At 41.7% G+C, this 16,149-nt stretch overlaps 1 protein-coding gene across 3 annotated transcripts in view; it reads right to left on the minus strand.

The window, feature by feature from the left end:
* ERG (ETS transcription factor ERG) overlaps nucleotides 1-15,556 on the minus strand; it is a 184,302-nt gene extending 168,746 nt beyond the window's left edge. For 2 of the 3 annotated variants that reach the window (XM_024758273.1, XM_024758269.1), the window contains exon 1: nucleotides 15,507-15,556. In XM_024758273.1, coding sequence (XP_024614041.1) covers nucleotides 15,507-15,545 — 39 coding nt within the window. In that variant the 5' untranslated portion in view covers nucleotides 15,546-15,556. The remainder of the gene's footprint in view (nucleotides 1-15,506) is intronic. The other variant, XM_024758271.1, reaches the window with a different exon arrangement.
* Nucleotides 15,557-16,149: the final 593 nt, after the last annotated feature.

A 16,149-nucleotide genomic window follows, 5' to 3' on the forward strand; every position in this document is an offset into this window, starting at 1 on the left:
AATCTAAATACTGTTATTTGATGCAAAAATAATAGCAGATACTTACTAAATCCTTCAAGTGATTTACATCATATCAATCAAAAGGTTTTCTAAGACACATATTTTAATACTGTAAAATGCATTTAAAAGAAAAAACCTGGGAGGGCATTATGTTAAGTGAAATAAATCAGATAGAGAAAGACAAACACTGTGTGATTTCATTTAAACGTGGAATCTAAAAAAGCCCAAACTCATAGAAACCAAGAGTAGAATGCTGGCTGTCAGGGGGTCAGGGTGAGGGAAATGGGAAGATGCTGGTCAAGGGGTACAAACTTCCAGTTATAAGATGAGTAAATTCTGGGATCTAATGGACAGCATGACTAATAACACTGTACTGTATACTTGAAAGTTGCTAAGAGAGTAGATCTTAAATGTTCTCACCACCAAGGAGAAAAGAGAGAATTCTGTGAGGTGATGGAGACATTAACCAACCCTATTATAGCAATCACTTCACAACATGTACCTGTAGCAAATCCTCTCATTGTACACCTTAAACTGATACAATGTTACATACCAATTGTATCTCAATAAAGCTGGGGGAAAAAGAAAAACAAAACAATACTTGCGTCATTTTTTTCTTATTCATAGCCACATTTCTTCACCAGGTATGTCTTATGTCACAGAAGGTTTTTTGTTTTGTTTTGTCTTGTTTTTTTTGTTTTTGTTTTTGTTTTTGCGGTACGCGGGCCTCTCACTGTTGTGGCCTCTCCCGTTGCGGAGCACAGGCTCCGGACGCGCAGGCTCAGCGGCCATGGCTCACGGGCCCAGCCACTCCGCGGCATGTGGGATCTTCCCGGACCGGGGCACCAACGCATGTCCCCTGCATCGGCAGGCGGACTCTCAACCACTGCGCCACCAGGGAAGCCCCTGTTTTGTCTTGTTTTTATTGATTATCAATCCATTTTATTTCAACAGCGCTAAGATCAAAATCACTTTGGAGAAATGACTGTAAACTTGATAAACTAGTAGTATCAGAGCACTGCCCTACATTTTTTTTAAATTGAAATATAGTTGATTTACAGTACTGTGTTAGTTTCAAGTGTACAACAGTGATTCATATATATTTTTTCAGATTCTTTTCCACCATAGGTTATTGCAAGATATTGAATATAGTTCCCTGTGCTATACAGTAAATCCTCATTTTTATTTTCTTTAATTTCACTTTTGAGGAATACAGTAAGGGTATTTTTAAGTCCTTTTATTGAATATGTGTGAATTTTCCATTCTTAAAGACTAAGGAATAAGAACAGCAGCCTGTTGTTCAAATTATTCAAAAGACAAAAATATCTTTTCTTTGGTTCTGTTTTTGTTCTTGATGCCTCTATTCATTGCTAATATTGCCTATTTTATGTATAATTCTTCCCGGACAACCTCCCCTGATGGCCAAATAGGAAACTCACTCATCACCTCTCCTTTCACCTGCAGGCTCCTGACCCCTTCTGTAATGTGTACGGAAATAGGGAAATCTGCATAACTTTTTTTTCAAATAATAATGGAAAGTAAGAATTTGAATTGTGGGCTTTTCAAACAACACAAGTCATCAAAATTTTGACTTATTTTTGACTGTTACTTTAGTCATACCCTTTTAATTTGTGATGATACACTTAAACATAAAGACATTTTAAACGGGTTTTAAAACAAAGGATATGAGAATCACGTGGTTAGAGTTATATACTTCTGTCAGCTTCAAACTGAGCTGGAGCAATAATACCACTGTCATAAAATTTTATGGGGCTAATTTGGAGGTCCATATAAATTGGTGTTATTGTTTATTTTTGGATACTGATAATAGCAGCATATTAGCAGTTCATGTAGAATGCAAATGAACAGCACTTCTCAGAAAATCCACAAAGAATCACTAAAAAATTAATATCCATGCTTTGGTTCAATTTGGTTACTTTTTTAAAGTACATTCTCAAAAGTAACATGTACTCTCAATTAAGCCAAACACAACCAGGATTTTCATTTAACCCTGGAATTTGATCTTTAAAATTAAAAAAAAAAAAAAAAACTTTCTCTGCTATTTACAGTTCCTGCTTTGGGATAAATCCCAACATCTGGATACCAGAATCAGAGCAGCAAAATCTACGGAGACACATGTGCAATTTTATGCTTGCAAACCCACTATTTTTTCGGATAAAACGACTAGGGAGGTGCTTCCCCCTCATTTCTTATACCACAGAAATCTTGAGGACTGTTTTCCAAATGTATCCAGAGGAAAAAAAATCATATTACATAACACAAGCCAGTATACGCACCTACGCATATATAACTAAAAAGGTTTTCCAAAAGAATACTTTTCCTTTCTATATGCAACACACCCTGATAGTTTCCATCCTATTCCATTCCATTCCATTTCCTTTTGTTAATACTGGCTTTGACTCACTTCCACACATGGGTCTTGACCTGTAGTCTGAAAACCAGGGCTTCAGGGCCTTGCTGTAAAAATGCTGGTCCTTGGGCCAGCAGCACCAGCAGAGGCCTTGTTTGAAGCGTAGAATCTCAAGGCCCATCCATCCCGGTCTCCAGGTGACTCGTGTACACATTAAAGTTTGAGAAGCTTTGCTCTAGAACACAAAACTGCAGAATGAGGATCTGTCATCTGAACTGAATTTAGACCAAGAATGTGCCTCGAAACAAGCTTTGTTCAAAGCTCTGTCATTCCACTAACTTCAAGAGGCAACACATTTTCTGGCAGGCCACTTAGGTGCAAATGAAAATTTATTTTCAGTTTTATCAACTGCGTCCAATGGGGTTTCCATTGCCAGCACAGGGCTCCCAACCTGGGATCCCTGGGCTTCAGGGGGCTGGGGGGCACGGGTGCTGAATTGGCTGAAATAGATATGTGAGCATATAAGACTGTGTGTGTGTGTGTGTGTGTGTGTGTGTGTGTGTGTGTGTGTGTGTGGGTCTGTGGGTCTGTGCTCACCCTGAGGGGAAAATATATAGCATTTACCAAATTTTTAAAGAGTTCTAAGATTCAGAAAAGTTAAGATGAGCTATCAGGCTATGACAGGACTTAGAGGAAACGTAAACACACATCACTAAGTGAAAAAAGCCAGTCTGCAAAGGCTATATACTGTATGATGGCAACTTTATGACATTCTGGAAACCACAAGACTATGGAAACTGTAAAAAGATCAGTGGTTGCCAGGGATGGGGTGGGGTTTGGAAGGGAGGGAAGGGATGAACAGGCAGAGCACAGAGGTTTTTACGGCAGTGAAAATACTCTGTATGAAACGACAGTGATAGAAACATGTCATTATACGTGGGTCCAAGGCCACAGAATATACAGCACCAAGAGTGAACCCTAATATAAACTTTGGAGTCTGGGTGATGATGACGTGTCCGTGCAGGTGCATCAGCTGTTAACAAATGCACCACATTAGTGGGGCATGTTGACAGTGAGAGGGGCTGTGGGTGTGTGGGAAGAGACGGTACTTTGCTCAATTTTGCTGTGAACCTAAAACCGTTCTAAAAAAAACCTCATAAAGTTACATATATAAAACTATACAAATAAAAGTTAAGACACACTGCCCTTGAGAACACATTGTCTCTTCTGCAAATGGGCTGTGTGGTTACAACCATACCTGCAAAGGAGGAGACAGAAGGGTGAAGAGTAGTTGAGCACTGAGCTGGGCCATTGGTCCCAGAACAGAACAAAGTCCCTGGATCACTCTCGCTCCCCTGTGACCACCGCTTATTCAGTTCCATCAACACCTCTATGTTAAGGATCTACCAGGCACAGGGTACCATGAAAGACACTAAGGTGATTATAGGATCGCTTTAAGTAATGTACAGTCTACACGCAAAGAGAACAGGCACAAAAATAATCAATATATGGTGAATACCTGCTCCTCTCTCCAAATGTCAAGGAGCAAATGTCAAGATTTGGAGGATGAAAACAAAAGCAAGAGGCCAGAAGAGCCTGGAGGAAGAGGTTCAGTGCCCTGGCACGTGGGCACTCGGAGGAAGGATAGAAACACTTCGGTAGGGGCACCAGGTGTTTCCAACCGTGATCTCTTCTGGTTGGTCTGCCCCATTCCGACTGGTGTGCCCGTGCCAGTTGTTAAATATTATATTTTGATTATCCTACCCTCCAGGGGAAACTAGCAGAAAAAAGTTGCTGCAAAGTTAGGCTGGGTTCCTTGTGCACAGAACACAGAACTCAAGACCCTGGGTTTGATGCTGGCAGCAACTCTGCGTGTCTTCTGAGAACCCTGAACGACTTTCTTGGTGGTTTTTAAAATAATATACATTTTCTTTTATTTCTATTAAAGAAGCCGTATAGAAAACTGGGAAATACACAAGAGTAAAAGCAAGAAAAATAGATAGGCACTTTTTAGGTTGTAAAGCGAAGGGAAAGATAGCAAAGAAGAACATCTAGAGGTGTAAGCAAATAAACATATTTATCTCATGGAGGTAAAAATTAAAAGGCAGAATAAACATCGAAACCAATCTGTATGACAAATATGACATAGCTCGAGGTAGATATCATTAAAGTATAATGTATACAAGCTGTTGAGGAAAGAACAAGACCTCCTAAATCCCTGAAAAGAGTCGCCTGCATGAGCTGTCTGCACTTATTCGTTCTCCCTTTTGGGTTTGAACCCAGTCCAATGTGGCTTTTGTCCACTCCATGCAAATCCCTCTTCCCAACCTCTGTGTGTTGCAGGGACTCAAAGCTCAACCCTAAGGCTCTTCTGTACCTTGGTCTCCAGGTGAGCTCGTTAGGCACCCAGCCTCAAATACAGGCCGATGACTCATAATGCAAACGACTCACCCAATGTACATTATATTATACTTCAATGAAGCTGTTTACAAAATCAAAAACCTTCAATCAGATCACGTCGCCCATTCTACTTAAAACCCCCCAATGGTCCCCTGTCCCCCGACATGCAGAATAAAATGTAAAAGTCCCTGTCCTTGCATATCAGAACTTAACACATGGCCTCACCCTTACTCTACACCAGCCCCAATCTCCCTGCTGTTCCTTGGACATGCCAGGCAGGCTCCAGCCTAATGGCCTTTGCATGTGCTATCCCTTCTCTCCAGAACACAATTCCCCGATCTGATCACCACTTCCCTCAGGTCTCTCTCTGAATTTCAGCTCTTCCCAAAAACCTTCCTTAATCTCCTGGGGCGAAATGGCACCTCTCCCCTCCATCACTCTCTTGATGACCTCTTGCTTACTTTACGTTTATTCTAAAGAACCAAAACCAGCATTTTAAAATACACACACACACACACACACACACACACACACACACACACACAGACACACACACAGAGACACACACACGTTGTAATGCTGGTTGTGATGCTGTAATGCTGGTAATATACTATATATATTTGACCTTCATCTATCTTACCCCCTAGAATGTAAGCTTCATGCAAGCGGGGATCTTATCTGTTTGGTTCATGCTATACCCTCAGCAATGTTGAATGGTTTCATTGAAATGGGTCCAAAAAAATTACAAAAGAGATATTATAACTTGCTGATAAGCAAATGAGATGACCACTTGCAAAAGTTTCCAAATGAAATAACTCTGATAAAACTCCACTCATCAAATCAGCAGATTAAAAATCACAATAGATTGTGATAAAATGGCATTTTCAGATACTCCTTGGAGAAGGAAGAAGGGCACAATTGGGTGGGGAGATATTGTTATCAAAAGCCTTAAAAATGTTCCTACTCCTGGAATTAATCAAGGTTTCTGATCAGAGAGGTGCCGAAGGAAGCCGTCTTGTAGGAAGATTAACCTGGCAGCATGAGATAACAAGCACATAAGGAAGGCTGGGTGGAAAAAAGCAACAGAAGAATAGTCAGAGACAAGAGATAAAGCAGACCTGCTATGAAAAGGTACCACGAATTAGACACAAAGTGAAAAGTGAAAGAGAGAAAAGTGTTAAAGATATGACCTAAATTTTAAGCCTGGTAACTGGGAGAAGTGGGCGTGAAGAAAAAAGGAAAAGGGGGATTAATAAAAAATTTAAATGATGACAATGATGATGATGATGATAGCTAACCACTATTCTCTAGACACTGTTCCAAGACCTTCACATGAATCACCTCATCTGATCTTCCTACAACCCTAGGAGGTAGACACCACTCTCATTTTACTGATGAGAGAATTGAGGCTCAGAGGGCCTCAGTGACTTGCCCAAGGTCAAATAACAAATGTCATGCTGGGGATTATAAAGCAGGAAGTCTAGCTCTACAGCCTGTCTGCTCACCCATTACTCTGGAGCTGCCTTGTCCCAAAGGGAAGTGGTTCACCAGAAATGACATGATATCACAATGAATGAACCTGGCCTTGGAGGAGGCTGGACTCTGTGACCTGGACAAACAAGCTAAGCTCTGCATTCAATGCACCAGAAGTATATGAAGATGCTCCAGAGACTCAAGGCATCACACAACGTAAGTATGGCTCCTCTGATTGGTTGCTGAGCTGAAGGTACTAGTACCCATATCCAGGTGATGTGTCCAGCCTGCACCTAGAAATGTGAGGCTGGAGCTCGGGAGAGAAACCAGAGCCAGAGATAACAGAGTCCCCTGGCCCCAGAAGGTGACAACTGAAGCCATGAGACTTTGAGGTCAGAAGGTAAAGAAAGTACAAGAAGAAAAGCAGAAGGTGGAATTAAACCATGGAGAACCTGTAAGTTAAGTCCTGTCCCCACTCAGGCAGAGCGTTCGGTGCGCCCATTGGAAAACACACATGTTGCATCCTGGACTCACTGTCCCCACTAAGCTCACCTCCAGCTCACGCCCCCTCCTCCACATCAGCAGTCCCAACATCAGTCTTGCAACAAGGATAACAATGCTCAAACCCCAAATGCACCAACAGAGCCACACAGGCAACATCGACGTCAGCCACAGAGGCTGACGACTCCAAAACACTCAATTGCTAGGAGCTGATCTGAAACATTCTTGATTCAAATTCTTGATTAGTTCATTTCCCATAAGGCGGAAGAAGGAGGAAGGACACTTCTCTCCTGGACTCTCATTACACCCAATCACGGAGCCCAGGAAACCTGCTGTGGCATTCTAAAACCCGAGTCCAAATAATGTTCTCTAAACCTGTACACGTGTGACTCATATTCAGAGCGGTGGTGCAGAACAATGCAGCTGCCAGTGAAGACAGAAAAGAAAATCAGTTGCTTTGATAAATATTTACCATAAGGCTAGGTTAATAATTAGTAATTATTCATTATCTAAGCAAGCACCTTAGGTGCTTGTTAAAATGAAGATCACTGAGCCCAACCCAAATTTACTGGAGAAGCGGCTCTGGCAGACAGCCCAGGAATCTGCATTTTGATTAGAATTCCAGGATACCTTTTGAGAACCACTTCTGGAGGAAAACTGCCCCAGAGGGGCTCTAAGCCAAGCACGGACAACTTCTAACCATCCTCCAGGGAAGTGATCTGAACCTCTTCTGACCCCCGTTTACACCTCTCGGTAAGGTGGGTGCCCTCCCTGAATGTCAGCATCACTGAATCTTAATGAGGCATTGCTAGTTTGGGAGGGAGCACGCCATTAAGGCCCCCTGCACGCACCCTGAGCACAGCCTCCAGCAGGTGACCAGGCTCAGCCCTGAGGGGCGCAGGCAGCCAGCAGGGAGAGACAGAAAGTACAGCCCTGCTCCAGCAAACCTCACCTAGGATACGTGCAGGTGAGACGCTTGGATGTTAGACGTCTCCACAGTTGTGCCATATGGAATGTCCCGAAATTTTTTTTAAATATTACCTTCTGGTTATAAAAAGTAATACGCATTCACTGTGGGCATTTTCGCAGATTTGCTCTTCTGTGTTTCATTAAGTGCCACCATCTCACAGAAAAATGAAAGTGCAAAAAATGAACTGGCAGCTATAAGCAGCCAGTCGCCAGGCTTATTGGGATGTGCTAACCCCACCGGCATCTGATCAAAGCTGATTTACTGAGGAAAAAACAGGCAGTGTATCAAAGGCTTACATCATCTTCACAGTACACAGATTTGGGGAGGAAAACTCTGGCCTCTGTTGAGTATATCATCGAAAGGATAAGCTGTCCACCTTCCCGGGAAGCAAAGTCACTATAAATCAGATTTGCAAAGATGTGCAAAATGCTTACAATGCAATGGGTCCTCTGTCAGTCACATAGGAGCTAGGTAGTGAGATCCACTCTTCTCCAGGGCGATGGGATAAGTCACCACCAGCCACAGAAGCCACCTAATTGCTCACTCGGGATGCAGATCAGGCACTTTTTGTATCTGCCTCGTGTTATTTTAAAAGGATTCTGCTCATCTTCTGGGTTCCCAGGCCTCCCAGTGACCCTGTGCTTAATCCTGGCTACTTCTTAAATCTTTTTCAGACCCTTCCTTCTATGAAATGCAAACGGGGTTTAAGTTTAGCATCTTTTATAGTCAGAAATATTTAGCATTACTTCCAGAGAGGCAGCCACAGAATCATGTGGGAAAGAAGTCAGTTCAGCAGTTGGCTTCTTGGCAAGTACTGACCCTATTATCTTTCCAGTTGTTTCCAGAATATTCCCTCTTCTTCCTTCTCTCCTTCTACTGCTATTATGTAAGAGCATGCTAATATATAATATTATATATTAATGACATAAATTTATATTATACAACTGCTTTAGTTTTTAGTACTATAATAATATATTGCTATATCATTAACAATAATATTAATAATATATTAATATATAACATGTTAATAATATATTAATTATATATAAAATGTTAATATTATCAGTAATATATAAACAATATAAGAATATATTATATAATTACTATAACATAAAATACAATATATAATATATTGTATCATGTATTAATACATTATATAATGAATATGATATTAATGACATTAATATATTAATAATAATAGATAATGTTATAATAAGTGTTAATGGGAGCTGGGCACGGCTCTGAGTGCTTTAAAAGCATTAACATTAACTAATTTAATCCTCATGATTCTAGGAGGTAGGTACACTATATACCCCCATTTTACAGCTGAGGAAACTGATAACAAGTGGCACCAAGCTTCAAACCTAGACCCTCTGGCCCCAACCCTAAAAAAGGGCAAAAAAATATAAAAGTTAAAGGGGAAAGGAACAGGAAGACAAAAAAGTCATTAGAAACAAAAATCCTGAGTAAGCCGATTTTTCAGTCCTTTTCCACAAGTGGAAGGAATCAACTAGAAACCAGAACAGAGAAACTGTTTACCCTGTGGTCAACTGTGACTGATCCTCACATGAAACCCTGGGGAACAGGGCTGGAGAGGAGCTAGCCATGGACACCAGAACTGAGCCTGGCGTCCTCCTCAGGACGACAGAGGGTCAACAGGGCAGTGACAAACTCCAGGCATTTCTAGACACAGAAGCATGTGAGCTGCACCTGGGAGCCATCAGATCCGTGAAGTGCACTCCAAATCGTGTGTGTGCTCTACCTCAACTACCCGGCAACGTGGGACCCCCCCCAGGAAGACCCTGGTGACACCAGGCTGTCTCCAGGCAGAAGCAGTGCTGGCCGAGCACAGGGCTAGGAGCGGGATGAGGTGGGATGGGTGACGTATGTCCCAGAACATGTGTCTGGGAACGTGTGTCCCGTGCCCCAGATGGCAGGTGCTGTGTCTTTATGATCTCTTATTCCCACACCCACACTCCCAACCTGTTTCGAGTACAGGGAAGGCTTTGATGTTTGCTGAATGAACGAGTGAATCAGAGACAGATTCCTTGTTGCGAAAGGGTGCAGCGGAGCCACCCACAGAGCTACAGGCGGGTGGACTCACTCAACTCAGAAATGACCAACAGACTCACAAACAGAGAACAGACTGTGGTTGCCAAGGGGAGGGGGAGAGATGGATTGGGAGTTTGGGGTCAGCAGATGCAAACTAGTATACATAGGATGGATAAACAACAAGGTGCTACTGTAGAGCACAGGGAACTATATTCAATATCCTGTGATAAACCATAATGGAAAAGAATATTTTTTTAAAAATAAATAAATAAATATAAATATGTGTGTGTGTGTGTGTGTGTGTGTATGTATGTATAACTGAATCACTTTGCTGTACAACAGAAATTAACCCAACATTGTAAATCAACTATAGTTGATTTATAGTCCAATAACCAGAGCTGCCTGGAGAGCTTCGTGCTCAGCCTCCGTGTAGACACAGCCTCTCACTGCAGTCCCTGCCCAGCTGTCACTTGAACAGAGCTGGCTCCCACCCACCTCAGCAGCTAGACCAGCGCTGGACGAAGAGACCTCTAACACTGACGATCTGCCGCAGTGCAGGATGGTTTACAGTTAGAAAGTGTCTTCCCAAATATCGTGCCACCTTGAGCTGCCCACCTTGATCTTCCCCTTCTCTTCTTTTAGTATCTTAAGTTCTTCACTGTAAATATCACTCTTACACAAATATGATATGTGATACTTGTGCAAGTTAAAGAATAAGAAGCAAACGCTCTTGTATGCATCCTCAGCCCACAACAGGCAATACCAGGGTCTCAGAAGCCCCCTGAGTCCCTCCCCAAAGTTCTCCCCTCCCCCACAAGGCAATTTCTATCCTGAATTATGTACATATTGTGCCTTTGTTCTTCTTTTTGCCACATACATGTGTGTCTATGAACAACATATGTTTTGTAGTTTTGCCCTTTTTTTGATCTTTATACATGGAATCATACTGTGTATAAAGTATGATACTTTATTCTTAAATAAATACGGTATGATAAATACAGTATGATACTATACTTATTCTTCTGTGACTTTTTTTTCACTCAACCTTGAGAATCATGCACATCAATGCACAGACACAGGTAGATGTTTGTAGGTTTTTTTCTTCACTGCTGTATAGTATTCCATTGGAGGGCTAGACCACAAGTTATTTATCTGTTCTCCTGGCATTTGGGTTGTTCTAGTTTTTTGCTTATGCATGTTCCCTGGCACCTGTGTGCAACAGGGCATATACCCAGGGGTGGACCTCCTAGAGCACCATTAGCTTCAGAAGTTAACGCCAAACTGGTACCAAAGCACAACTGGTATTGTACCAACTTACCACCAGTGTGGAGGAGAGGACCCTCTGTGTCCCATCCATGGTAGGAACTGACATTATCTGTATATTATTACTATTATTTCCCTTATCTCCTAACCACCTCTCTGAGCAACTAGCCAACATGTCCCATATATGCACTCATCTCCTCTGATGTGCTCATGGTATGCTTTAGATACATATGTATCCATGAAAAGTACATGATGTCTTTTGGGAAGTGTACATGTTTTCCTATGTGTAAATAGTATTGTGCCACAGAGCACATCCTGTTTTAGATTTTTTTCATTCAAGTCAATATTTTTTAAGACATACCCATGTCGCTCTGTGTGTATCAGACACAACAATATTCTGTCTTCGAGATGGATATGTTATCCTCATTTTATAGACCACAGGAGCTCTCAGCAGGGTCTTGGTGCATTACCCGTAATAATAGCTCACTGAATCCTCACATTAACCGCCAAAGCAGGTGCTTCCACTTCAGACAAGAGGAAACCAATGCACAGAGAGATTAAGGAACTTGTACAGCATCACCGAGTTAGTAAACAACAGGGCAGGATTTGAATTGAGTCCTAGGACACTAGGACCCTCTCTCTTATCCATGATATGAACCTAGCTAAGAACATGCGGCTCGGAGAGTTTTGGGAACCAGCATCTCTGGGTCACACAGCCAGTGATCCATGGAGTAGAACTAAAATTCAGACCCTTCCCCTCTCAGTCCCATCCTCCTTTGGCCAGTTCCAAAATGTCTAGTCATCCAAGTGGGTAGTTGATGAATGGCAAAGGGAACAATTAAAAACTGTACCAATCAGATGTTTCTTTAAAGCTGGAAACTTGACTACTCTCTACTCTGCTCATCCTTTTCGTCTCTAATGTTAGTCAATGAAAATATTAAAACGGAGCTCTTATGAGGAAATGCAATGATGTAAATCGAGAATTCTGATGAGAATTCTCATCGGAATGAGAATTCATGACCAAAGTCTGTGTCAAATCCTAGTAAAATGGATTTTCTAGTCTTTTTTCCCTGCTTGGGATGTAACGGAGAAGAACCAACCTGACTCCCTATCAGATCCATTCCTTCAGCTCTAACCCTTGTGCTCTGTTGCCTGTGCTTAGTCATGCTGGCTCTGCACCTTTTGTAAAAGAATGTTGCGGACAGCCTGAAATATACAGGAGATCCCATTCTCAAGGCTCTGACTTTTAAAGGTGTAACACTTTTCCAATCATATAGAGATAAAAAGTTGCAAAGCAGAGAATAACAATTGTCTTGTTGGAGGTTGATAGGACAACTGTGACCAGACCTACGTGGACAGCTGCAAGAACAAAGGATTCCGGCACCAAGAAGTCTGCAACAACCAGCCACACCCCCTCCCCTTTTGGTATAAAAGAAGCCTGAATTCTAACTCGGGTAAGATGCTTCTTTGGGACACTAGTCCACCATCTTCTCCATCTGCTGGCTTTCTGAATAAAGTCGCTATTCCTTCCCCTCAACAACCTGTCTCTGGATTTACTGGCCTGTCATGTGGCAAGCAGTTCCAACTTGGACTCAGTAACAGGGATAAGAGTCTGGGTCTATCTTTGGCAGTGAAACGTGCTACCCCTTAGCAGAGCAGAGGCATGGTCACATGGCCTAACCAGCTCAGAGCATACTGGTGTGACACTCACCATAATTTCTATTATAAGACAGTACTTGGAAGGGCCAGCAAAGAAAGACAAATCAAAATGTGCTTAATAACTTAATATTTTCATCAATAAAGAATAAGCTGAAATACGTTTAAAGTTCTGTTCATTTTCTTTGTAAATCAATTGCCACAATTGTTACATTATTTAAACCAAGAATATCTAATATTTCACAATTATTTACCATCCTTCCTTTTTAAAAACTATTTCCAGCTCCTTAAATATATGAAAGGGTAAAAGTAATTTGCTCTGGCAGAAAAGAACTATAGGAAATTTTGCAGAATACATTTCCTAAATAAAAAGGAACATTTCTTTCCTCCAGGTCAGCCTATGGAAGGATACGAAGGCCACATAAAGTCTTTATGGCTGTCTCCGTGCACACCTGCCAGGTGAAGTCAATTCTGTGGAGAATGCAAGTCCTTTTCAGATGAGAAAAACATTTCTGTAGCAGTGAGCCAAAGACAAAATCTTCCACTATCTACATTAACATAGCAAGTGGAACCTGTCACGTGTCATTTATAAGAACTTCCTCTCCCAGAAATAAGAGTTGCATTCCTCAGCCCACAACCAGAAACTTCTCAGCATAGAAAATTTTACTGAATAAATTCCCCAAATTGGGTATTTTAAGGGAACAGTGGAAGGCAACCTATTTTCCTGACTGTTGTCAAGGACACCAATTTCATAAACAAAAGAACAAGGAAGTCCAGGAATAATTATTCAAATTCCAATAGGTGGAATTTGATAGATTTACCAAGGAAACAAATGTCTCTAATGCAATTCTCTCTGCCTCAAAGCCAACATCAGCTATTAGTATATGCAACTCTAAATTACCAAATCATCTTCAAAAGACACAGAAGCAATTTTAGTCGAAATTTGTTTTTAAGAAACTCTCAGGGTTCCATTTCTTAAAATTATCTGTCAGTTATATTTACGTTAACCAATGTGAGGATAATAAATCAGAGCTAAAAACATAGCTCATTCCTGAGATCAAATACAGAACATTTCTACTAAACACTTTTTCAGAGATCATGTTTCTCAGATGTGTCTGTTTGCACTTGATGAATTAACTTTTAAAAATCTGCAATAATTTCTTGCTGAATTCATCTTTTCCTTCTGGTTGGTTACGAATAAAATGCCAGTCAAAGTGGATTTCAGTTGCTGTCGCTCATACTCTGAACTATAGAAGATATTTCTTGTATCAACTTCTTTCCCTGAGAGCTTTTCTTTGCATCCTGCAGCTTCATGGTCAACAGAGGCTAAAAGAAAAACGTCCCCTCCCCCACTCAGTATGTAGCACAAACACACTCACCAAACACATTCCAGATATTTCTGAAGAGACCTTATCACATCCACAAGAGTTTTCCCACTTGCATTTCTGTAGACATAATGTCCATGCCCCAATCAGTTATCACACAGAAATCAAATGATAGTGTCAACCCAGAGGATCTGCTCCTGTCCGTCCCTGGATGACATTCAGACAGCTCCACACCCCGGGATTCCCCGTATCTCTGACACTTGCAGTAACACCCACAAAGGTCAGAAAATGCATTTAAACTCTTATTACTTCTAATTCCACTTTCAAAGAAATTAAACACGTATGAATGTGAGTTGTACATGGTACGTAACACTTTCGCAAATATACTGCTTTTGAAAAGCATGTGTGTATGTAAATGTGTGTGCACGTGTCATTTTGGAGGGCGTTTTATATTTTAGTCCAAAATAAAAAGATAAATTTTTCAATACCATAAACTTTCCTCTCCTTTATAAGCCACTTTCCATTTTCAATAAATGTTTTAAGTAAAGAGTAAAAATTAGTAAAACCGATGAGACCATTTGGGGAAATGAATTTATATGGGGGAAGCCAAGAACTGGCAAGGTAGTGAGTGAGTTGGGCCAATGTAGACAGCTGGACCAATCAGCACAGGTGTAGACAGCCTATCTGGATCATGTAGCTCAAGCCCCAACTTTTTCTGTAACTTTTATTTGGGTCAAGTATATGAAAACCATCACTTCATTTCTCCTGGTGGCTATAACCATGTGTACGCGGAGTATTGAAAGGAATGGGCCGGCTTCCTCTCAGGGACTTGCTTTGGCTGGAGTCTCACTTCCCTGTTGTTCTCTCACCTCCAGAGCTCCAGGAAGAGCTGCCAGTGAGCAGGCGGGGCAGGTGTGGGGTGACAAGCTGCTGAAGTGTCAGCACGCCCAGATAAAACGACACGGCTGAGCACTGGAAACCCTCTCGTCTCTCCCTAGGTAACCCCAGGAAGTGTAAAGGAGATGAACTTAGAACAGAAGTTAGAGAATTTGGATGTGGTTTTCAATGTTAACTCAGGGGTCAGCGATCTTTTTCTGCAAAGAACCAGAGAGTAAATATCGTCGGCTTTGCCACCCTATGTTCTTTGCTGGAAGGACTCAATTCTGCCATGACAGTGTGAAAGCAGCCCTAGACAGCATGGAAATGAGTGTGTGGCTGCAGCCCAGGAAAACTCTCCTTCTGGACAATGAAGTCTAAATTTCCTATAATTTACATGCACTATGAAATATTCTTCTTCTTTTGATTTTTTTTCAACCATTTAAAAACTTAAAAGCATTTTCTTAGCTCATGGGCTGAATAAAGACAGGTGGTGGACCAGGTCTGGCCCACGGCTGTGGTTGGCTGACCCTTACATTCGCTGACAGGTGGGCAGGCATCTGCAAAAGTCCAGCCAAGGAGGAAGCCAGGGCAGCTTCCTGGCCGAGCTGGAACCTACCTTGATATGAGCTGCCGGGTCTGGGACAGTCTGAATCATGTCCTTCAGGAGGCCAGCACGGTTACCATCTGTTCAGAACCTGAGGCAGCTAGAAGACACAAAGGGGCAACACAAATAGTAATAAACAACAGGTTTCTTTGTTTGGTTTTCCATTAGGACTGAACACAACACACCAATGGTAAAATAACCCCAGCTCTGCACTAAACATTTGCCTTTAGATATGCATAGTAAATGAAGTGACGAGAAAACCCAGTTCTCTCCTGTTGGGAATATCACTTACTTTTAGTCCCCAAAACCCTAATATGACAAGTCCCCCCAAACCCAAGTCAAATTCAGTTCATGCACATTTCACACGGGCAGCATCTATGAGTGATCGTTTAAAGGAAGAAATGAGACACCCAAAATGCTATTTTCTATTATATTAAGAGAACTGGACTTTTGAACTTTCTACTGAAACTAATGCCATCTACACATCGGTAAGCCTCATAATTAAGCACTTAATAAAAAGCACAGATACTGGTCATCGAGTGCTTAAGTGGCAGCCCTGGGGCTAAGGGCTCCACACGCATTTCTCATTTAACCCTGACCACCACTCTGAAAGCTCACATTCCCATCGTCTGGTCATGGATGTGGACACCCAGGG

This window comes from Neophocaena asiaeorientalis, unplaced genomic scaffold (assembly GCF_003031525.2).
Source record: "Neophocaena asiaeorientalis asiaeorientalis breed wild unplaced genomic scaffold, Neophocaena_asiaeorientalis_V1.1 scaffold45, whole genome shotgun sequence".
Lineage (NCBI taxonomy): Eukaryota > Metazoa > Chordata > Mammalia > Artiodactyla > Phocoenidae > Neophocaena > Neophocaena asiaeorientalis.